The sequence below is a fragment of the Coenobita brevimanus genome, chromosome 45 (assembly GCF_032717465.1).
Source record: "Coenobita brevimanus isolate Jiangsu-jjx chromosome 45, ASM3271746v2, whole genome shotgun sequence".
Classification (NCBI taxonomy): Eukaryota; Metazoa; Arthropoda; class Malacostraca; order Decapoda; family Coenobitidae; genus Coenobita; species Coenobita brevimanus.
In genome coordinates this window covers 33,800,305-33,825,162 of record NC_136998.1, presented here as the reverse complement: position 1 = coordinate 33,825,162, position 24,858 = coordinate 33,800,305, and the positions used below count along the sequence as shown (strand labels likewise).

The 24,858-nt window shown below is 42.3% G+C and overlaps 1 protein-coding gene across 1 annotated transcript; it reads right to left on the bottom strand.

The window, feature by feature from the left end:
• Window positions 1-1,514: 1,514 nt before the first annotated feature.
• Window positions 1,515-6,357, bottom strand: LOC145398494 (uncharacterized). Its single transcript, XM_080271369.1, has 5 exons — window positions 6,301-6,357; window positions 4,667-5,573; window positions 4,199-4,295; window positions 2,540-2,850; window positions 1,515-1,687 (listed from the first exon to the last, which is right to left on the bottom strand). Exons 1-5 carry the CDS (start codon window positions 6,355-6,357, stop codon window positions 1,515-1,517), a joined length of 1,545 nt encoding a protein of 514 aa, XP_080127495.1.
• Window positions 6,358-24,858: the final 18,501 nt, after the last annotated feature.

Here is a 24,858-nt window from a genome sequence, read left to right as displayed (position 1 = left end):
AATCTAAAGAGTGCACACAGGATCACAGATGAACACATAGAAACATTTAATTATTATACATATGGCAGTATAAAAATATATTAGCAATTGTTTAAGAAAAATAGACATTATGGTCGCTTAGAGATATATCAACGCTATTCACAAACCAAAGATAGCGATAATTCTCTCAGTCACAGTTTTTTACTTTCCTTTATATAATAGTTTTTGCACAATAGCACCATTTATGTATAATTTCTTATATTTCTATGATGGATCAGAAAATAACCGATGATTCACTTCCACCTCAGCATCATAATACCCGATTTAGACGTGATATGCCTTCTCAAATTGGTGTTGTGTGTGGTAACAATAAATCTGTTTTCTGATATATTCCAGCTTGATATGTAAGGGGGAAAGTACTTGTACCTATGATGCGAACCAGTACCTTGTACGGTACGTCATCACTATGGATGAAATTGTTGAAATGCTGGCAACTGGGTTAATGCTGCCACTTACCTCTCATTTCATCACACCACATGTCCTCTTCTCAACAGGTAAGGAAGTTTATGGTAATACTGACTTAGGTTATCAGCAGAGTTGATCACCATTTGTGCATGGAAAAGAACTGGGAAGCTGCAATGAACTTCTGATCATTAATATGAACAGCTTTGCCAGAGAACTGAGTAATATGGCCAACAGCTCCTTTGCCTTCCTGCAAGACTGTTCTGAAACTGAATGACACAGAATTCTACAACCAAGAACTAAGGAGGCTTGTGTTTCATTTCAGGAAATAGATGCATCAGGAACATAAAGAAATTGTTGACCATGGTTGCAGAACTGAATCCTCTTGAGATCGTCCATATTTCGTCTGATCTGGAGATACTGATTTTGCACTGACAGTGCAAGACACTGCATATTAATCACTTGGACATTTGTGTTGTACATTCTAAGATCATTAATTTTCTTGGACTTTTCTCGGTGGTTTCCACTTTTTTTTTTTTTTTTAGTCTTATCACAGGCAGCATGGACGGAGGAATTACATAATAAGATGAAGACAAGGAAAGAAAAGGGAAGGGGAAAATGTAGAGTAAATGGTTATCTGGTTAAAAGGGTGACACTAAAAGAGACTTTAGAAAATGTGAAAGGAAGCTTTTCACTGATGAAGATGAATAATCATAAAAGTACGACAAGAATTATGAAAGTTTAATAACGTTTTATTCGATATTTCGCTTAGTCAGGCTGCCTCCTTGTTGTTAAGGACAACAGGGAAGCAACATTTACTAACTTACTGCAATTGTCAGCCCAAGTTACCAAGTGCTGTTAGACTGAGCAGTTCGATGTAACTTTCCAGCAGTGAACACTTTTGCTGCTCACCAGAAGTTCTTGCTCAAATTCACTATCTTTGCTACCCAATTTTTATGAGATGTTCACCATTTGTTTCCAGGCAAACTTTTTCTCCCTCAGCTTTTCCCTACTTCCTCCTTATTACATTCCTCCAGTCTGCACTTATCCTTTACTTGGCAGTAGTGTGACTTTCAGTGCCTCTTCATGTGGAGAGAGAGGTGGTCGGAGCGGGAAAAAGACCTTTGGCACAGCTGACACTTGAAAGGTTTCTGGCCAGTGTGCTTACGATAGTGACGTGTCAGTTCATCTGACCTGGCAAATCTCCATTTGCACCCATCCCAGGTACATCGATAAGGTTTCTCACCTGCAAACCCACAGAGAATGAATTAGTATTTAATAAAGTTAGTAAAAGAACAAAAAAGTTGCCTGCTGCATCATCAACCCTTTCACTGTCACACACATAATAATTTTCATTCCCATTCACACTGAGCTGCTGATTTTTCAAAATCACCATTTTGATATTATCGGTCTACAACTGTTGGTTGGAGTCAGATACACCTGAAATGGTAATAAGAATCATATCACCCAAACACATGGGCAATTACAGCTCGTTGATTACGATTGTTTCTCCATGTGATGGATAGGAGGGGAAACATGTATTTGGAAACTTTTTTCTGGCTATTTATACTTGCTCAAATGTGTTGAAACATTTAGAACTGAACATAAAAATGAACAAATGTATAGAACAATGCATGTATTTTGGAGATAATTTTCTATTCCAAATACTGTACATCTCATTTTATTTCCAAAGTTATAAAGATACCCTGCCAATATAATGCCAAAATTATAACTTTCAGTACCAGAAACATGAATACATAATAAATTGAAAAAAACGTACTGCCATTGTCACAGGTAGTGGTGCACTGGCGTGGTAAATATCTGGGTGCATGCTAGGGATTTCATATGAGATGCCAACTAGGAGAAATTTCCCCAGGATTCATCATGCAGTTTTTGGCAGCACTGTATCAACTGATGCCTACTGCAGTACTGCCCCATTGCAGCAATGGATGTCATTAGCAGTGAAAGGGTTAATGTAAAATAATTAACTATAGTAATTCTTGATACATGTAACTCTCAAGTACATATTCATTCCATAATTTGGTCTCTTAGCAATAAGGACTGGGTTTGTTTTTTCAGTAAACAACAGTAAAATTACCCGTATGTGTGCGTTTGTGAGCCTTGAGATGAGAACTCTTTGTGTACACCTTCTCACAGCCTTCAAAGTCACAGCGATGAGCCTTCCTGCGTCGGAGGGAGTCAGGATAATCTGCTGACGGGGGTGGAGGCCGACAGGTAGGAGGGCGTGTTGTGCCTCCCCCTGCCAATGGCGACGAGGGGGAAGATGATGATGATGACGATGACGAGATGGTTGAGGAGGTAAGTGTGGAGGGTTGTGCAGGTGGAGTGCCTTGCAGAGATGGTGGTGGTGAAGGGCTCTCACTTAATGGCCTCTTTCCATAATATGCTCTGTGGAGAAGATTCAGCAACATGAGATTCAGCACCCGTCAAGATTGTTCTGTCATGGCTTGGCATATCTTGTCATAGTGGTTTGGAAGGAGGTTTAAACTGGTACATGGCATATCTTTAGGCTATCCAGTCTGGATATATCTGTAAGTCACGCCCCCTTCCCCCAGTGCCTGACAGTTATCGTACAGCTGGCATGGCTGTGTCACTTACCATCTTACCATGGAGCTGATAGGATCTCATAATAACATTCATCACACGATATAAGAATGTTTTAATACCAGTAGATCTGCAGTTATTTGTACTACATAATTTTCCCTTACACCATTATACTAGTGAATATTTTGCCTATGGAAATTAATTTCCAAAAGGTAAAGAGAGGTTACAGTAATAAAATTCAAGTGATACGTAGGAGAATGGTTGAAAAATGTTTATCTAACTTTTTACTTACCACTGATATTTACAGCAACTATCGAATCAATGCAAGAATAAAGTACGAATTCTCAGAAAGAAAACATCTTGATTATAATGGTCACTTCAAATTCTATGAGAAGTATGGCAAGGCTAAGGCAGATAATCTTTTATGTAAAGATCTGCGAGTGCACGGACTTGAATGTCTGGGTGGTGTGCTCTACCACCTCTCTTTCCCTTGTCTCTGTGTACCACAGTCCTCCCCTCTCACTCTCTCTCTTGTAATGTACAGTGGTTACAGTGTTTGTAAGATCAGTCAATTTGTTGCAGTCAACAATTATTCTTGCATTGATTCGACAATTGCTGTAAAAATCAATGATAAGTAAAAAGTGATATAAACATTTTTCAACCATTCTTCTACTTATTCTCATTCTAATTTTATTACTGTAGCCTCTCTTTACCTTTTGAAAATTAATTTCCACTGACAAAACATTCATGAGTGGGGTGGTGTAAGGAAAATTTATGTAGTGCAAATAACTGTAGATCTACAGGAATTAACACATATCATGCAATGAATGATATCATGATAGCTCTGCGATAAGACACAGCTGTGCCAGTCGTATGATAACTGTTAGACGCCAGTGGAAGGGAGAATGGTTTACAGATATCTCCATATTGAACAGCTTATAGTTCAAGCAATTGCTCTCAGAAGAATACTTTTCGACTGATCCCCAACAATGGAGCCTGCAGAGTATAGCTGCAAGTAATTAGTATACGAGTAGTTCCATTGATAACTGGGATGCACAAGCTTCTTTAGCCTGGCGAGGCAGAGTTCTTTTGACGCAGACTATACAGCATTTCATGCCAAACTGTCCAATGCTTATTTCACAGCATTATATAAATATTCTCTACGGTATCTAGAATTTCTCTGAATACTTACTCTCGTATTCTTTGAAGAGAGAGGAAGGGTAGAGAACCATTGTGGAATGGGTTCTCCAAGTTGATATTTAGGGCATCCAGTGGGCTTTTAGTCAGATCTGAAGGGAGGCAAAAGAATGGTGTCAGCTGAAAGGAACCTTATATGACAAGTGGATATGTTTTAAGTCTATATCACTTTGAGTAAGGTTGCTGATAATTTGTTCTCTATGGAGCACAGCTTTGCACAAACTGTCAGCAAAATATTGTGTTCAGCTAACTGAATGAATTTCTATACGTACGGTATGCAACTTGAAGGATCTGTGAACTATCATGATTACTGTATGCAATATAAAGGTAACACTTAGGTAAATAAAAAGAAAATAGAATACAAAATACTGAGAAAATGTACTACTTAAAATGATGGATGTCAGCATTTCCTCCAAACTTTCAGTGCTTTAATGAGTCCGAGAAAAATAAACCTTTGACATACCTGATTTTAATGTGAGATCAAGGCCCAAGGGAAGCGGTAACGAACTCTGGAACCGTGGCATCTGGATAAGGAATGGAGGGTCGCTACTCCTCAAAGGCGACCCACTAGTCCCAACAACCTGCTCTGGACTCATGCAGCTGAAGTCCGTCGTGCCTTGGAGGTGATGTAGCCCCATATGCAAGCCAGGCAGGTCTAGAGCAGACAGTCTTTTGCTTTCCACTGTAGTGGTTGGTGAGGAGTTTCTGGAGTTAGAGGAGACACTTCGAGGTTCAACACTCAGGCCAGGAGGCACGGAGCGGAGTATAGGTGGATGGTTAGAAGTAGTAACAGTTGATAGGTTTTGCGCTTGTGAAGAAGGTGCACTGGATGGAATGCGTGGTATCATTGATTCTGGTGGCTGCGAGTGCGTCAGTTTTGTAGTAATGTGAGGTGGTTCAGAGGTACACTTTGGGTAGCGCGAGATTTGCGTTGTGGCAGAACTCTCACTCTTCACTTTCACCTGCATATCCATACTCTTAGACACCCCACTCTCACAGGTTCGTTCACACGCATCTTTTTGCACTTTTTCATCACCTGCCGCATGCTGGGTAGTTGGGGCTGAGATTTTGTGTTCAGCTGGTAATCTTTTCAGCTTGTCTGATGAGAATCTGATGCTACTAAAGTCAACAGCTCCAGTGGGTGGTCTGGGAGGAGTAGGGTGAGATCCATGGCTGACTGATGGTGGCTGTTGTCTGATGGCAAAGGGTCTGTGTGTGACGGCTTTAGGTCCATGGACCAAAGGGGCTGGGGGTAGCCAGGGGAGAGGCTGGCCATTTCCTGAGGAAGGCTGGGGGGCTGGGGGAGCCTGATCTTCCTTTGTTTTAACGCTGAGGTCAACTGGCTCTAGCTGTTCAGGTGGCACCTCCGCCTGCAAGGATGTACATCAGGATATAAAGAAACAAGCACCTATGACACTTACCTGAATAAAATTACATGGCATTAGTGGGATAAACTGATAATGAGAGGGTTAATTATGGCAGTATTAACACCTAGGCTTCTTCGACTCACTCTCAACTGAATAAAATCGTCTGGCATAAGTTGGAATTCAAAAAAGAAATTGTCTAATCACGAGCCGGGTAAAATTTATCTACCTGGCAGGAATTAACAAGTTATCTCTTACAAAATTTTGCCAATAAACTAAGCTTCTAAAGATATCCAAACTGCCTCATGTATTTCGATTTGTGGTCATTATGATATTTATTATTACTGTGATGAGACGATTTTGTTCAGCTTCAGGGAGGCACAGTGAAGAGGCTGGCAACAATCTCAGGTAAGCGTTTAAAGAGATGATGTCTTTTATATTTTATTACTGACAAATATATTCACCTTATGGAGGATGTCTCGTAGGGAACGTGTAAGTGCTACTACTGACGTTTCACACACACACACACACACACACACACCTCAAAACCAACATACACACCTCAAGAACAACAACGATTGACTCACTATACCGAAAGTTATCCTCTTCTCTATCATGACTCACAAATTGTTGGAATCTGACGATGCTCAACATTTTCGCAATAGCGACTTAGCAACAACGTGCAACAAAAGCACACACACACACACACACAAACACACACACATATGCTCACCTCCTTGGACATGCTGTTGGGGTGCGTGGCAAGGAGGGGGTCATGCTCGGGTACCATGGCCAGGGGGAGGGGTGGTGGGGTGGGGGGCAGTGTCCCCTCTCACTCCACCGGGGGGCAAAAAATTGAATCTGCAAAGAGAGGATTGGAAATGGTTAGACGGATGATGATGATGATGATGATGATGATGACGATGATCATGATGATGATGGTGGTGGTGGTGAATATGAGAGAGAGAGAGAGAGAGAGAGAGAGAGAGAGAGAGAGAGAGAGAGAGAGAGAGAGAGAGAGAAGACGGAAAAGTTAAAATACTATGGCCAAAAAAATATTGCACACACAAATAAAAATGAGAGAGAGAGGGGGGGAGACAGAAATTTGGCAGAGAAGGGAGTGAAAATAATTAGGGGAAAAAAAAAAAGTCACACAGAACCAAGAATAAGAGAAAAATTACATAGCTAATAAAAAAAAAACACAATTTGCAAAAGCATAAAAAAAAAGGGTTAAAACAAAAGAACGTGCATGACAATCACTGTAAATCGGCTCTCAAGTTTAATCACTCATGGGGATAATTGTAGAAGCGAGCTGTTAGACTGGTAATTTGTTGCTTCCTCTCGTGTGGTGGTGTTTGGTGGTTTGTGATGATGTTTGCTTATCTTGAGAGGTATTGTGTGTTTGGAGGTGATTTTGTGTGTGTGTGTGTGTGTGTGTGTGTGTGTGTGTGTGTGTGTGTGTGTGTGTTCAGTGTTGCCCTCAGCCCTTTTCCTGTTTGTCTTATTTCTCAGTCACGGATGGGGAGTGGCGAGCGTAATTACGCGTGCTTGTGTGTGTGTGTGTGTGTGTGTGTGTGTTTGTGTGTGTGCGTGCTTGCGTGCGCGCTTTAGTTATCTTTTTAAAAATATTTTGTTGATTATGTAAAACCCCCCTCTTTCTCCGTCGACCTTTCTTTTGCTTACCGACACGAAAACATCTAGAATTGTAGAATAACGATGTGATGATTTACACACACACACACACACACACACACACACACACACACACACACACACACATTCCCTCGTCCCCATCATGAATCACCCACGCTGGATCATTACGCCCCGGGATAAATTTCACCGTCGTTATTAATTTCTTCCCACCCCTACTTCACTACCTTGGACATCATTACGGCTGGTCAACCCTTCATTAGCTGTTAATTACCAGGTAGTGGATTCTGAAAGGTGTCTGGGTTACGAGAAAATCTGCGAGAACTTTTGCGATGTGCATACGAGGTTTTGATAAGTGGTATTCTGGAGAGTGTTGTACGACAATCTTAAGACTTAACACCAGGTTGCGCCAGGGCAAGTGTTAGCCAATCAAGGAGCGGAAGGTTTCTCTATTTAAACCTGAGTAACCAATCATAGTACACTGGTGTATGACGTCATAGTGGTAGCAGACGATGTTTCCACACCGCCAGTCATAATTTCCAAGACAATATTGAAGCAGTGGAAGACCACCAAAATATTATGTACAGAAGGGCAGTGAACTTCTCAGAGGAAGAAATAAGTGCGCTGATTCATAATTTTTTCGACATTGTGTCATGTAGGCTATAACCATATTTTAGACGAGTTTCTTCTTAACACTGGCTTGTTTAATCGAATTTTTGTGAACATTATATCAATAGGCTATAATCTGTTTGTAATAAAGGCAATATTGGCCGACAATGCTAGTTTTACCACATATGTCGAAGTAGTACTTGTTCCGTTATGGTATTCCGGCATCGTCTACGACGGTCTTCTGCCACTTGTACTTATTTTTTTTTTGAAAAATCGCAACAGTTGTATGCACTTAAGGATTAATTGATGCATGATTTAATTCCCAGGATTTGAGGGATGTTTGAGCTACAACATTTGTAAAAATAGAAGAGTTATAAGGCTTACGGTGTACTTAGGGCTGCCCCTCTCATGGCGCAACTCTACGAGGAGAATTGACAACGCCGCATAGGGTTTGCGCTCGTTTTCTAGGGCTCCAGAATATGCACTTAAGTGAAAAGTTGCTCTTACGTCCAAAGATGGTGGATTTGCGAGGATTTCTGAGCTTTCAGAATCCGCCCCCAGGACACTAACTTCTACTCTCTCTCTACTCCCTTACTCCCACTTGTCTCCTGTCTCCTCTTCACCCTACCCACTATTTCTTCCTCCTCCTCTCAGTCTACCCACGAACAGCTCTCCTTTGCTCCACCTCGTCCTGCATACGAAATTCCTCACCTCCCCACTCTTCCCATTTCCTCTCTTTCACCCCTAGTCCTCATTATCTTTCCCCTCTTTCACGTCTCCTTCTCTCCCCTCTTCCACCTCCCTTTTTCCCTGTTCCCCACCCGCTTTTTCCCTCTTTTCCACCCCACACTTTTCCCTCTGTCCCATCTTCCTATTTTCTTTTCCACCCCACTCATTTCTCTCTTCTACTCCCTTTTTTTCCCTCCTTGCCACTCCTTGTTTTTCCTCTTCCCCACCTTCCACTTTCCGTTTCTCCCTACCTCCCTCTTTCTCCACTTCCCCACCTTTGTTTTCCCTCTTCCCCACTTCCCTATTCCCTCTTCTCTAACTCTCTTTTCCCTCTTCTCCAATTCCCTTTTCCCTCTTCCCCGCCTTCCTCTCTCCCCTCTCTCGCTCCCATCACCTCAGAACCTGACCTCACGGAGCCATCACAGTCAAGCACCTCAGAAATAAATGAGACGTGGAAGCAGCCGGATTGTTTGTGGGTATTTTAAGATCAGTTCTCAATGGGCCGGCATGGGTCTTTTGATTTCTCTACGACATTCACGTGATCACAAATCGTTCTCTGAATAAATGTAAACGAGAAATATTCGAGTTTTTTAATGCGGTTTAACATCACGGAACGCAAGGCATGTTTATTATATTCTTGGTATCGCAGAAGGATTCTATTCAGCTTGAGAATGGCTTTGTTCTCTGTGGATTAAAACGCTTCCAGTACTTGTCGGCCACTAGAAACCTTAACTACTTTATTCTTTCTATGGCAAATTGATTTTATTCAGCTTAGGTCTGTCTTTCTGTCCCCTTGAGGTTGAGATTTAAGGACTGAACACTTTCTTGTTCGATTTTCTTTTGTGTGTTTTAGTCCTAGGGGGCTTCTTAATAAGTGTTCCCAGCGAATATGCTAATTTAATGATGCCTGCTTGCTTCTTAAATTGTTCGTGCTTGTTGAGCTAATGTTACATCTTGCTCTGGCTTCAACCTTTACCGGGAGCCGCGTTCATAAGCAAGAATACACATATAGTCCTGTTGACTAGTGTAGTCTCCATTGCTGGTTGCATGTAGAACTATTTTACTACCTGGTCCAATTACCTTCAATTCATCAGACAATCAATGCAAAAGTTCAATATCCCAATTACAGTGAGCGCTATAGTAGACAACACGACCCCATGTGTGCCCAGATTAATGAAAGCAACTGTAGGTATCGCCAAATTTATGAAAGCAATTGCATGTGTCGCTTGGCCGGCACTCAACCCTATTTCCATCCTCCAAATCAAGTCCAAATATCGAAATTATCTCAACCCCGATGCGAGGGGAAATTGATCGCTCCAGATGCAATCGCGGTGGACCAGAATTGATGGTTCCCCTGGTGTGATTGGGGCGTCGCCTGAATCAGCAAATGGTTAAAGAGTCACCTTATCGTTAGTACTGATGACTGACCCGCCTTACTGGAGGAGGTCGCAGTCTGGCTTGAATGGGGGATGAGTGAGGAAGAGGGAGACAAATAGACAGATAGATAGACAGACAGATAGCTAGAAAGATCAGATAGATACATAGAAAGACAGATAAACAGGGAGATAGATAAGGAAAGATATAGAGAAAGAAAGGAGGAAAAGAGATCAATAGATAATCGATACAGATAGATAGATAGACTGAAACACACACACACACACACACACACACACACACACACACACACACACACACACACACACACACACACACACACACACACCTAATTCCCCGAGAACTGAATAAACAATGCAGATGCCATGATGAAATTTACCTACTGTTCTTGTATTCATATAACTGAGGTGTGACCCGAATATAGTATAGTCTCAAGAAACTACTTTTGTCACTTAACTTGGCCTCCCCCCAAAAAAAAGTCTCTCTCTCTCTCTCTCTCTGGGCCAAGTTAAAATGAATGAACTGCAGCAGTCAGAGGCTTACAAGGTATCATATTTAACCTTGGCACTCCTACGCACTAATTAAAGACGCATTCTCTCTCTCTCTCTCTCTCTCTCTCTCTCTCTCTCTCTCTCTCTCTCTCTCTCTCTCCCGAGTGTGAGCCTTGCCATTATCTTCAATCCGAGGTAAATAACGATGGGAAATGTTCGGTTGTGGAGGAAGGGTGATGGGGCGGGTTGTGAGGGAAGATGTGTGTGTGTGTGTGTGTGTGTGTGTGTGTGTGTGTGTGTGTGTGTGTGTGTGTGTGTGTGTGTGTGTGTGTGTGTGTTCGCCTTCTCAACCTGCTTGCCCTCTTTCCGTGCCTGCCTGCCTGTCTGCCTCCCTGCCTAACAACCATCTTGCATGACCCACTAACAACCCTACCTTCTCTGCCTGCCTGCCTACCATCCTGACTCCTGCATGACTCACAACCGTTCCTCACCTTCTTTGCCATTCTCGCTACCCATCTGCCTATTTTGTGCCTGACTACCTGCCTCACTAGCCATCTCGTGCATGACTCATCAGCAAAGTACCTTATTCTCCCTTCTCCCTTCTTGCCTGCCTGTCTCTCCATCCACCTATCTTTTCCACGACTCACAAACACCGTAACTCTCTTCCTACTCATTTCTCTGACTCATTCTGCCTGATTTACTCCTGTCTAATTCACCAGTTATCTCTCTCAGCAAAAAATGAACCCCTATTTGCCGCACCTCCTGTCTTCCTCTTCTTTTACTTGGTTTCTCTGCTTGGGTATACAGCTTGAGATCGGTACTGTGAATGGTATAAGATACTTCGTTGCATATCTTCCTAAGCGACTTATTTTGCTTCACATCCCTTAACCAATTGCATGCCTATATCAGTCCCTGCCTAACTCAAAGACCTGCCTACCTCCCTGCCTGTCTGTCTGCTCGCCTGCATTCTTCCTTGCCTGCGTTCTGCCTGACTGACACTGATTCTCTGCCTCACTGATCAAAAACCCAACCTGCCTAACCTACAAATTCACTGCCTCACTTGCCAGCCTGAACCACTCTTGCCTAACTCACTAATTCACTGTTTCATTAACCACGTACTTACTATCTACCTGCCTTCCTGCCTGCTTAAGTACCCACCTGCCTACCTTTCTGCATGCCTTCCTACCTACATACATACCTACCTACCTTCCTACCTGCTTTCCTCTATACATCCCTGTCTGCCTGTCAACCTCTCTCCGTGCCTATCTACCAATCTGTCTCCCTGCCTACCTACCTACCTAACTCCCTTCCTTTCTCCCTACCTACCCTCCTCCTTGCCTAATCTCGACCTGGCTAATGATCAGCCATGCATAATACCTGACTAATTAAACACCTGAATTAATGTCTGCTTCCCTAACTAACCTGCTCTTTGGCCAAACCGATTCCGTATTTTGCTTTGCTTTTTTAACAGCTACATGAGACGGATACGTAAATAGATAGACTGGCAGACACACACACACACACACACACAGATTAAAAAAAAATACTCATAGCTACTGATGAGAGAGAGAGAGAGAGAGAGAGAGAGAGAGAGAGAGAGAGAGAGAGAGAGAGAGAGAGAGAGAGAGAGAAACAGGTAACCCCAAAGTACAAAAACTGGCAAAATTTCTCCTATCTCCGCCATCTTCCCATCGCCTCCCCCTCCTTCCCTCCCGCCTTCTCTCCCCTATCCCTCCTCCCCCCTTTCTCTCCAGTGGGTGAATCTTCCCCCTTGGGCGACACTTCTTCTTCCTCTTCTTTTCCCCCGAGGGTTAAAGGTTAAGCAGAGTGAAAGGAAAGTGTGACTGGGGGAGGATGAGGAGGAAGAGGAAAAAGAGAGAGAGAGAGAGAGAGAGAGAGAGAGAGAGAGAGAGAGAGAGAGAGAGAGAGAGAGAGAGAGAGAGAAGCACACTATTCAGGTACTGTCTTAGAGTAATGTACATTCGAGTACAATGTAGCAAGTCTTGAGCATTTTCAGCACAGAGATTATTCAAACATGCAGAAACACCATGGGGTCCAGTGACACTTTGGTCCGTATTCTCGTCGGTTAAGAAGCTCCCTAACACCTTTTCCTTAGCGATTTATTTTGTTTATTACAATTGACTGTCCTGTTCCTTGTTATATAAATCCCTCAGACATCGTCATACTCTGTATAAATAAAGTAAAAAAAAATAAATAAATCGGTAAGAAAGAGGTGCTAGGGAGCCTCCTTACCCAACGAGAATAAAAGCCTATATCACACTGGGTCACACTAATGTACACTTGCTCCAAAAAGTATAAAAAGCTACTCATCTACATTTGTAAACATTGGATGAAACTTTTGACAATAATATCCACAGCACTTCATTAATGTGCTTGTCCATAATTTTCATCAGTACAGCAATAATATGGAACTTTATACAAAGCAAAAAATACACTTATCCAGTCAGTACAATTTGACCCCCCCCCCAAAAAAAAAAACTCATAAACAAATCTATCACTTTGCTGAAGACTGATGAGAGTGTACAGTGAGAAAAATAACTATCATCAAGGTTTTGTCTGAAGAAAATTTACAACTGGCGAAACACAGTGAAAATGCTTCGTCAACTAATGTGCTTTTCATATTCCGCTATGTATTGTTCACACTTTAAGATGATACTCATTTTTCTGACTGCACAATTGGGTCACACACACACACACACACACACACACACACACACACACACACACACACACACACACACTGATAAGAACATTAAGAAAAAGGATAACTGCAGTAGGTCGGTTGCATACTAGGCAGCTTCCGTACTAGATTGCTAGAATAAGACAAGGATAGTGAAAAAGGAAACTCTCCCCCGCCCACCAACCCCCTAGCCATAACGGGCGAGGGAAAAAAGCAAAAAAATGTGACAAGAAACACAATGCAGTGCAAAAAAAAAAAAAAAAAAAAAGGAAGCAGAAACTTCAACGGAAATAACGAAAGAAAAGGAAACATCATGGAAGAGGAGTCCAAAGAAAAAAAAAATGCAAAAAAAATGTAAAAAAAAAAACAAGAAATAACGATAAACCGGAAAAAAATATTTGGAAAAAAATAAAAAATATTAAGATAAAAAAAAGTAATCTGGGTAACACTGAAATTTAACTGGGTCACACTAGGGCGTAACTGGGTCACACTGCTATAATTAGGTCACACTGGGGTATAACTGGGTCACACTGGTCTATTACTGGGTCACATTGGACTATAACCGGGTCACACTGGGGCATAACTAGGTCACATGGGTAAAACTGGGTCACACTGGTCTATATCTGGGTCACACTGGTCTATATCTGGGTCACACTGGGCTATAACTGGGTCACACTGGGCAATAACTGGGTCACACTGGGATATAACTGGATCACATGGGTAAAACTGGGTCACACTGGTCTATAACCGGGTCACATTATAACTGGGTCACATGGGTATACCTGGGTCACACTGGTCTATAACTGGGTCACACAAGGCTATAACAGTCGCACTGGTCTATAACTGGGTCACACCGGGCTATAACTGGGTTACATCGGGCTATAACTGGGTCACATTGGGGTATAACTGGGTCACATGGGTATAACTGGGTCACTCTGGTCTATAACTGGGTCACACTGTGCTATTACTGGGTCACATTGGACTATAACTGGGTCATATTGGGGCATAACTGGGTCACACTGGGTCACATTGGGGCATAACTGGGTCACATGGGTATAATTGGGTCACACTGGTCTATAACTGGGTCACACTGGGCTTTAACTGGGTCACACTGGTCTATACCTGGGTCACACTGGGCTATAACTGGGTCGCAGAGGTCTATAACTGGGTCACACTTGTCTATTACTGGGTCACACTGGTCACACGTGGTCATAAGGGCACGAGAACTCCTCCCCCCAAAAAAAACAACAACAACAAAAATGTGGAACCGAGGCAGTCACACTTATGAAAGAGTCGTAGAATACACCTGAGCATTGTTAGTTACAATATCTATAAAGCACTAGATAAGTACAGAAGCTGAATTAAAAACAAACACACACACACACACACACACACACACACACACACACGTGACTCATCTGGATGACGAACACGCTGGTATTATTATCTCCATTAATAAATACAGACACATAAATAAATGCATCATAGACATGCATACATGAAATGTATATTTGTGTGTCCGTGTGTGTGTGTGTAAAGGTATATGCATGGTTATAACGTTAGCACGTGAGTCTTGCATGACCCATGCTAGGCAGCTCCCACGAGTGACTAACTACAAGAATGAGGCAAGAATAGTAAACAAGGCTCTCCCCAGCCCACCAAGTCCTCCAGCCGAAACCGACAGGTGAAAATGGGAAGGAACATTACGCAGTATAGAAAAACTGACGTGGACGTTTTATAGAATAGTGCGAAAGGAGAAAAGAGACTATTATAGTGATGCACCGTAAATCACACAAATTTAACCCATTTCATTATGTGTACTAGTTACTGCAAACCCAAGATGATACGTGCTTCTCCTAACCACTGAAAAAAAAAAAAAAGCGCACATTACCTCTAGCGACGTCTAGAAGAAAGCTGTTTCCTCCTTCAAATCTAGCAGGCAAATGAGGCTGAGGCAGAGGACTGAGAGGAGAGGAGGGGTGACGTGCTTGGGACTGGGACATGCATATGGGGACATGGGCTTATACATGTGGAGGTAGGGGATAGGGGAAGGGGGAATTGGGAAGGGTGGGGTTGAATGCTTAAGGGTGTAGAGGGAAGGGCTGGAGGTGTGGTAAGTGGCTCGTGAGGGATGTGAGGTGAGGAAGGAGTGGACGTGAGGAGGAAAGTAAGATGAATGAAGGCAATGAGAGTGGTGCAATGCATAAGACAGTGAGAGAGGTGAAGTGACGTCAATGAGAGAGGTGAAGTCAGTGAGGGAGGTGAAGTCAGTGAGGGAGGTGAAGTCAGTGAGGGAGGTGAAGTCAGTGAGAGAGGTGAAGTCAGTGAGGGAGGTGACGTCAGGGAGGGAGGCGAGGAGAGGTGGCGTGACAGGTGAGGACTGAGGGAGCAGGATCAGCTGTTGTAAAGTCACACCCACGTGGTGACATGAAAGTCAACAGGTTATTCTATGTGGCCTTGGAGATTTCGTGACACCTCTTCCTTAGCGATTTATTCTGCTCAGTACACCTCAGTATCCTCCTGTATCTTAGATGCAAATTATATCGATATCAAAACCATATAATTAAAATACAAGACAAAGTGAAGATGTTGTATGCAAGATAAATCGATAAGAAGGGGGTGGAAATAAAAAATAACATGGAATAATGTGTGTGTGTGTGTGTGTGTGTGTGTGTGTGTGTGTGTGTGTGTGTGTGTGTGTGTGTGAGGGGGGAAATTAAGAAAAGGAATTTTCCATCTGTATTCCTCTTAGCTCTACCTGCTTGCTCTGGCCACTCCTTTTCCGATCCTATTCACACGCGCGCGCACACGCGCACACACACACGCGCGCACACACACACACACACACACACACACACACACACACACACACACACAATTATCCATAACTTACGTTGACACACACGCACATACAATAACAGCTTTACATTCATACACACTCCATAAACAATAAAGCCCAATAGGTGAAAAATACAAAGATGGGAATGTTGAGCCAACCCCACCCCCCAAAAAAAAAAAAAAAAAATCCGCGGCTAAACTTATCATAGTATTCAACGGCGTCTATTTTATACCTATGGATATCTGTCAATCTCCTCCCTGACGGTTTATTATAAAAAAAAAGAATGGGCAAAAAAATACTATGTGAGAAAAATGAGGCAAAAAAATATGGGCAAAAAAACCATATGCAAAAAAGTATGGGCAAAAAAAAAAAAAAAAAAAAAAAAAAAAAAAACGAACAAAAAACTAAAGGAAAAAAAAAGTATCATGCCTCTCTCATCTGTAGTAAAAGTCAAATATTGGACGAACATTTAAACTGAAATATTAAATACCATTCAAAAGTGCTAGTTATGGTAAGAGGAAGATGTTTGATAGATGCTGGAGCTTCAGGACCTTCCTATGCGGATTTGTGAAAGTCGCAAAAGTCTATGGGGGTGAAACACCTAGTTTCCGAAAATGGTTAGTGGGTGATAGACGGACAGGGCCCCTGCTTGAGACGCTGTTAGGTCTAAAAATGAAATGAACGTGGGAGAACCGGGTAAAGCAATAAGATAATCAAGCATATCCGTGGATGGTAGGAGAGAACATGGTACCATAACAGGGTGGAACTACAGAAGGGCTACTGACCAGGTGGAACAACGGATCGAGCAGTAACAGAGCGCGGAACATGGGGAACAAAATAAAGCAAAAGGAGAAATAACATCTGGACACAGGAATGGATGGAACAAGAGAGAAAAGGCGCAGGTGCGGTGGAACTAAAGAAACAGCCATACAAATAAATGAACACACACACACACACACAGACACACACACACACACACACACACACACACACGACGGTGGAAGGAGGGACGGGTGGGGCAGAAACGGAGTGCGGAACATGCGGAACAATGGAAGGGAACGAAACTGTAGGAGACACGCGGAAGATGAAACCTGGGGTCAGACGTGTGGCATGTCTCTGGATGAGGACGTGAGAGAGAGAGAGAGAGAGAGAGAGAGAGAGAGAGAGAGAGAGAGAGAGAGAGAGAGAGAGAGAGAGAGAGAGAGAGAGAGAGAGAGAGAGAGATACGAAAAAAAAATAACCGAAGAAGCAACACGTGCAAGCAAATTAGAAACAAAACCAGAAAAAAAATAAAAAGGACTTACGCGCTTTTCCAAGTCATCATTTTTCCCCTAAGACTTTTTTAATAGTTTCTCGTACAGTATAAACGCTCAGACTCGTTTTGATTAAGTTCACAAGCTTACAAAGAGTAGGAAGTTTGGGAATGTATAATCGCGATGATGGCAAATGAGATATTCGTGTACTAAACAGCCTACAGCACTATACACAGTAAATGCAAATAGTAATCATCATCATTATCATCATCATCATCATCATCATCATCTTCAAAAAACTGAAACAAGCATCGATTTTGTGAGGACAGATGATTTTCTCTATTGCATAAAAAAAAAAAAAAGAAATATGAAGGCTTTTGGAAATCGTATTTTTGGATTTCAGAGCTTCTCCCGTACCATATTCCAACTGCCCTAACGCCAGACGATTTAATTCAGCTGAGAAAGAGTCATAGGAGCCTGAGTTATTTTTTTTCCCTCCATTTGTTGCATCTGTTTGTCGTCGGCTTCGGCATAGCACTCATTTCACACTGTACGAACATGGACGGTACGAAAGTGAAGGGATGATGAAGGATGAGAGAGAGAGAGAGAGAGAGAGAGAGAGAGAGAGAGAGAGAGAGAGAGAGAGAGAAAACCATCGTAATCACCATAATTCTCCTCACCACGTATCACGCAGTAAAGGAGGCCCCAGATGCAATTCTCCCTTCCCTCACCCCACCACCACAACACCACCATCCCCGCCTTAACAGCTACGGGGATGCTTGTACCGTGAACATTAGGCTTTGAGGTAACTTATCTACACAGGCAGAAAGAAATTTGTCTATAGCACATTCACTCGAACCTGACAAGATCCCTAACCACTGTAGGAATATATTGATGGCCAGGTAGGTAGTCAGATCAGAGGGTGGATGTGGCTAGTAAACAAGGAGACTTATTTTTACCTCATAACTAAGGCACATGGAATTTCAAGCAACAGGTATGAGTGATCCAGTTCCATCACATAAAATAAATCAAGACATTTTTCCCATTCCACCTCCTTTTACGATACACATGGAATACGGTACGTGGGTAGTGTTATGTATTTCCAATTTCCTGGGACGGAGAATGGCAGAAATGGAGTGATATAATTAACCTAAATGTGTAGAGACAACGATAATTACCATACCACAATGAGATGTAAAAGGCGATTTATAGACAATAAAATAGTATATAACCTACTTGGATGGAGACAAATATGATTACTTACGAAAATGAGATGTGAATGAGATGGTGATTCATATGAGATAAAAAATAAATATCAGTACATGGGAAATGCGGATAATTGGAGACCTTTTGGCTAACAGCAAGATTGTCTGGTGGAGTGAAATAGGTCACAGAAAATTTGGCTGATAATTATGGCCATAAATAGGGATGTAAATACATGCCATAAATAAGAGACAGAACTGAGAGGATGATTAGGAATGAGGGGAGGAAGAGGGAAGGAAATGGAAGGAAGAAAGTGTAAAGAAGGGAGAGGAATGGAAGAGTAGGGATGGGAAAGTAAGGGGAGAGTAAAAAAAAAAAAAAAAGAAAAGGAGGGGGATGTGAGAGATGGGATGGTAAATACTGGGGAGAAGAGGAAAAAGAAGGGAGGGGAGATTAGGAAGGGAGTGGGAAGGAAGAGTAGGGATGGGGAAGTAATGGGAGAGTAAGAGAGGGAGGGGGAAGTGAGAGGAAGGATGGTAAATACAAGGGAAAGGAGGAAAAAGAAGGAGGGAGATTAGGGAAGGGAGAGTAGGGGAAGGAAGTTGGTAATATGCAGTCTACCCATCCATTGTTTTTGTCTTGGTGGAAAGTTGGTGACCTAAGACCTACCCCGTGACAATACCATCCCAGGTCATTGAGAGAGAGAGAGAGAGAGAGAGAGAGAGAGAGAGAGAGAGAGAGAGACTTCATATTTAGGGTTCTTACTGTGTTGTCTGATCTTGGTAATAACAGTATTATCATTATATTATGACCATTATTATTATTATTATCATCATTATTATTATTATTATAATCATTATCACCATCATCATCACCATCAATATCATTGCTATTATTATTATTATTATTATTATTATTATTAACAGGCGATTAAATGGAAGCCTACTCAACGGATTAAGAAGAGGAACTCTCCCTCCCTCCCTCCCCCCCCTCTCTCTCTTTCTCTCTCTCTCTCTCTCATCCCCAGATAAATCTCGCAATAAACCAACCCGCCATTACAGTAACCACACTCACGGAAATTTCATGGGGGGAAGCAGAGGCAAGCCAGTCTCTCTCACCCCAGTTCCTCTTACTCCCGTTACGCATAAAACTGGCGCACGAATTTTCCGATCTACCACTTCACTAAACATCTCCCACTCGCTTCATCTCTTGCCAATTTCGGTAACCATGTCATCTTTCTCGTAAGCACAATATACATCCACTTTCGGCATTAGTTACATTCTCCACGATCACCACTTTCGACCATACTCAGCTCTTTTAAGATCACTAGCTTTTCCTTCCACTAACATCCGCGTTCCTTTTTTTTCCCACGAACTTGCAAGCCGTTCAGGAAATTACAGAAAAAATTTACCATGATACTGCCAGCTTCTCATGCACACAATGAGACGTAGTGTAGGAGACTTTTTTTTTTTTTTTTTTAACTTACAGATTTCGCAACATACCTCTGCACATTATATACCCCATTATGCTATTGTATATATTAATGACGCTGGCTATATCGGCACTGAAAATAAACTGAATTACATAGAAGGGACTATCACTGCAAAACAGGAAATATAAGTCGCCAAGAAGTATTACCGTACATAAACGCCTTAGGAAACGTACACATCCATTTTCACTTCATATTCTCTATTTCTGGATCTACACAACATCCATCTAGTTTTCGGCAGTATCTATTTATCTCTCTTTAGCCTGACGCCACGTTCTATGAGGGGTGGTCTCGACAAAGGGACTCCAGGTCTTTCTGCCCCTACTCAGAAACGAACCCCCCTCCCAACGACAACCCTCCCTGCCTCACATACACCTTATCTTTCCACCTCTTTCTCGATCTCCCTCTCCTTCCCCCAATCTGATTCTCGATTTACATACACTCTCTCAACCAATCCCTCAGTCTCACTCGCTCCACATTACGGATCACATACACTCCCCAAGCCAGTCTCACTTTCCATATATACAGATCAATCACACTCTCCCACTCAGTCTCTCAGTCTCCATAGGTTCACATTTACACCCCCTTTCAGAAAACATACACAATTGTCATTTACTCTGCAACGCGGTGTAAAGGCTGAGTATCTCTTAGTTAATGTGAGTCTCTTATCTATAATTGGACTCACACGGTCGTCCCTGCCCTATTGTCCGTAGCGTGAAAGAAGGAAACACACTAAAACGCACGCAAGCACACACACACACACACACACACACACACACACACACACACACACACACACACTAGGACTTTTATGAGCTGTTTCTGTAGGCCGTTCCTGTGACGTTTGGGCATCCACTTTTCCTTTTACTGAACGGCGAACGCGAAACGAAACTTTTTTTTTTTTAAATTCTGACTACGAACCGAGATGATGCTGCGCGCGCGCGCGTGCGTGCGTGCGTGCGTGTGTGTGTGTGTGTGTGTGTGTGTGTGTGTGTGTGTGTGTGTGTGTGTGTGTGTGTGTGTGTGTGTGTGTGTGTGTGTGTGTGTGTGTGTGTGTGTGTGACGGGAGATAAAACTTCTTCCATTTATTTTGCTGTTTTTATCCAGCTGTGAACGCGAGATGTTTTGATACGGCGTGGGTATGATGGTGATGCGTGGAGCAGGCGTGGAGGAGAATTTAAAAGGTGCGCCGAATTCCACGTGCCACTGGATGCTTCGTGGCGTCTCTCCCTTAGCGATATATTTTACACTCATACGTCTTAAACTTTGCCTGTATTTTATTTATATTGTTTTCAGAGCAACTCGCTTTGCATCAGTAACATACAAACGCATAATCAATGAGCAGAATAACTCGCCGGGGAAGAAGTGTTACGCAATTTCCAAATCCACTTTTTGTGCGATTTGTATTACTGTTTTCTAAGGTAAACATACTCGCATGACGGTAACAAAAATAACAAATAAAAATGACAAATTCCATTCACCTTCCACACACGTAGACCATTTTTTTTTCTGCTTGCTATCTAACCTTGACCATACTGGTTTATTGTACCTAGAGATCTTGTGCTCGAGAGGGACGCCTTCAAGTGGTGACATGTATATATAACGGGGCGGTGGAGCTGTCTGGTTATATGAATGTCCCTCACCTGCCTACCTGTTCCTCAAAAGGTGGATGGTGGGCTGCAGAAAAAGGATAATAGCAACAATAACAACACCATTTCCTACTTCCTATCCCCAGACTGCCTTCTTATCTTTACCCACCTGCCACGGACCGCATTCTCTCTACCTACCTACATTGTTCTATCTACCTGCCTACCTACCTACCTACCTACAGTCACTTAAAATATTCCTCCGACCTACTTCCACACTATTCACATTTTTCTTCCTACTTACTCCATACTGTCTTCCTATCTATATCTATCCAGCTGCCAGCATTATATTTCTTGATTTCCCCTACTTACTTCATGACCTACATACCTACTTACCTACCTCCCTACCTACCCACTTACACTTATTCACCAGTTTCTTCCTATTTACCCTCACACGGCCTATCTATCAATCTCTATCTATCCAGCTGCCATAAACCTTGGAGCATGACATCAGGGTTATCGCAGGCTGTAAAGGAAGTGAGTGAATCTCTCTTTCTCCCACCCCCCTTTCTCTCTCTCTCTCTCTCTCTCTCTCTCTCTCTCTCTTTTCCTACACCTCGAGCTCCTGTGCTTCCTCCCCACCTCCTCCTCCTCGTTTCTTGTCCTTGTTCTTCTTCCTCCTTCTCCTCCTCCTCCTCCTTCTCCTTCAGCTTCTTCTACCTCCTCCTCCTCCTCCTTCTTCTTCAGCTTCTTCTTCCTCCTCCTCCTCCTCCTCTTCCTCACTGGTCCAGGGATGTTAAATAGGAACCGACATTTTGGATCCATAAGTATGGGTTGTACTGAGGTATGGTTCCGGGTTGTGCTGAGGCGATATCTTTTTAACAGTGGGATGCAGATAAAGACCTTCCTTTGACATCGAAGGATAATTCACGAGAGAGAGAGAGAGAGAGAGAGAGAGAGAGAGAGAGAGAGAGAGAGAGAGAGAGAGAGAGAGAGAGTATCGCCTTGTACAATTTTTATTGTAAAGGATTGAAGGAGAGCCGGTTGAAGAGGGAGGGTGGGGGGAGGAGTAGAGAAGGTGGAGAGGAATGGGGAGGAGGGGGGAGTGGAGAGAAGGGGGGGAGGAGTGGAGAGAAGGGGGGAGGAGTGGAGAAGAGGGGGGAGTGGAGAGAAGGGGGGGAGGAGTGGAGAAGAGGGGGGAGTGGAGAGAAGGGGGGGGAGGAGTGGACAAAGGGGGGTGGGACAGGAATTTTATGTTTATTTATACGTATCTCAAGACTTTTATGAGTTTTACAGCTATTTTTATCTTTATCATTATCTTTCTCTATCTCTTAGGCTTTACAACTGTATCTTTATTTATCCCTTCAGCTTTCTCCATCATTAACATTTAAATACCCACTCGACATTCCTTACTGCTATCCTCATATCTATCTATCTAGCCTATCTATCTATCTATCGGTCTTTGTATTTCTGTATAATGATCTGTCTTTACTAATATATATTTTTTCACATATATCTATCACATCTTCATATCTGTCTTTAGTATCATCTCGATCTATACGTCTGTATCTAAAAGTATAATTTTATCTTTGTCTATACTCTGGCATCAGAGGAAAGTAGGAGAAATCCAGTGAAGAAGAAAGCAATTATAATAGTAATAATAATAATAATAATAATAATAATAATAGTAATAATAATAATAATAATAATAATGATAATAATGATAATAATAATAATAATAATAATAATAAAAAGCAAAACAAGGACAACAACAACTACGACTACTGCCACGGTACTAATAATATTACTAATAATGATAATGATAATAATAACAATAATAACAATAAATGATAATAATAATAGTAATAATAATAATAATATAGCCCTTCACTCAACACCTCAAGCCTTCGAAATTATCTTCAGTAAAATGACGCTTTATTCTCGCCGCCTCCAGACGATTTTAACCAACTTCAGAAATACCTCTCGTACTGAAGGGGTTAATGAAGGCTACATCTAACCCCTGAAGTGTGAAAAATTTACCCTAAAGCTGAAAAAAATCGTCTGAAGATGAAAAAAAAGAAAAGATAAAATCACCGAAAAATTCTGATACTTTTTGGTCTTTTTTCTTTTTCTTTTTGGTTTATGGTGGGATTACTTTTTTTTTGTACGCTATTCTTTTCTTTCGTTTTCTTTCTGTACTGTTTCGCTGAGTCTTGTTAGTATTTTTATTTATGTATTCAAATGAGGTGTCGTGACGAAGGCTTGTAACCGTGTGTGTGTGCGTGAGGGAGGGAGGGAAGAAGGAAGGAAGGAAGGAAGGCAGGAAGGGAGGGAGGGAGGAATGAAGGAGCGGGTGAAGAAAGGAGACTGAGAGGATTAAAAGAGGACGGGAGAAAAAAGGACGTGAGAAAAGAAATAAGAAATGAAGCGAGACAGCAGGAGAGTAACAAGCGAAGGAAAATGAACAAACTGACAGAAATATGGGAGAAAAGGAAGACAGAAAGGGAGAAATAGAAGAGATTGAACAGCGTTAAAAAATTGGGAGGATGTGAGAGAAAATGAAGAAAATTAAAGAAAAAAAAAAGAGAATTGTACAGACGAAAGAGAAAATCGAAATAAATGAGGAAATAGAAGGAAGGAAAGGAAACAGGGTGATTTAAAAGGCAAAGTTAAAACGCTCCCTCTTTAAATGTCCGGATTAAATAGCCCAGCCCCGGGATCCTACGCTCCTAGTGGGGTAATTGAGGCGTGAATGATAGATAGATAGATAGACAGATAGACAGATAGATAGATAGACAGATAGATAGAAAATACGAAAGGAAACTAACAAAAAATGGTAAACATACACAAAATTGAAATCGAAGTGAAGATAGATCAGAGGTGGAATGGAAGGAAGAGCATAAGGAAGAGGAGGAGGGAAGGGGAGTGGGAGGGAAGGAGGGACAGATGGAGGAGGTAGGGAGGGAGTGAGAGGGGGGGAAAGGAAAGCTGAGGGGGAGAGACGGGGAGAGAGGGTGAGTTGAAGGGGGGAGAGGAGGGTGAGGAAGAAAGTGAAGGCACAGAGTGAGGGATGGGGAGGAAGGAAAGAGACAGAGAGAGAGAGAGAGAGAGAGAGAGAGAGAGAGGATGGAAGGAAAATGTCCTTCACCGTAACAGAGAAGGAGCGTGGGAATGGAGCTCTCTCCCTGTCTCTTCTTCCTCTCTCTCTCTCTCTCTCTCTCTCTCTATGTATTTCCATATTAATCAGTATTTCCATTTCTCTCCATTGTGTCTCCTCCCTTCCTCCCTCCTCTCTCTTCCCCCTTCTTCCTGCTTCTTGCCTTCTCACCTCTCCTACCTCCCTCCC

What these genes read in the sequence shown, in the direction of transcription:
- LOC145398494 (XM_080271369.1), bottom strand. Translation starts at nt 6,357, where the DNA reads ATGGTACCCGAGCATGACCCCCTCCTTGCCACGCACCCCAACAGCATG. An exon ending in CCAACAGCATGTCCAAGGAG is followed by an intron (nt 5,574 to 6,300) that starts GTGAGCATATGT and finishes ACATCCTTGCAG; the next exon opens with GCGGAGGTGCCACCTGAACA. An exon ending in TGATCTCACATTAAAATCAG is followed by an intron (nt 4,296 to 4,666) that starts GTATGTCAAAGG and finishes GCCTCCCTTCAG; the next exon opens with ATCTGACTAAAAGCCCACTG.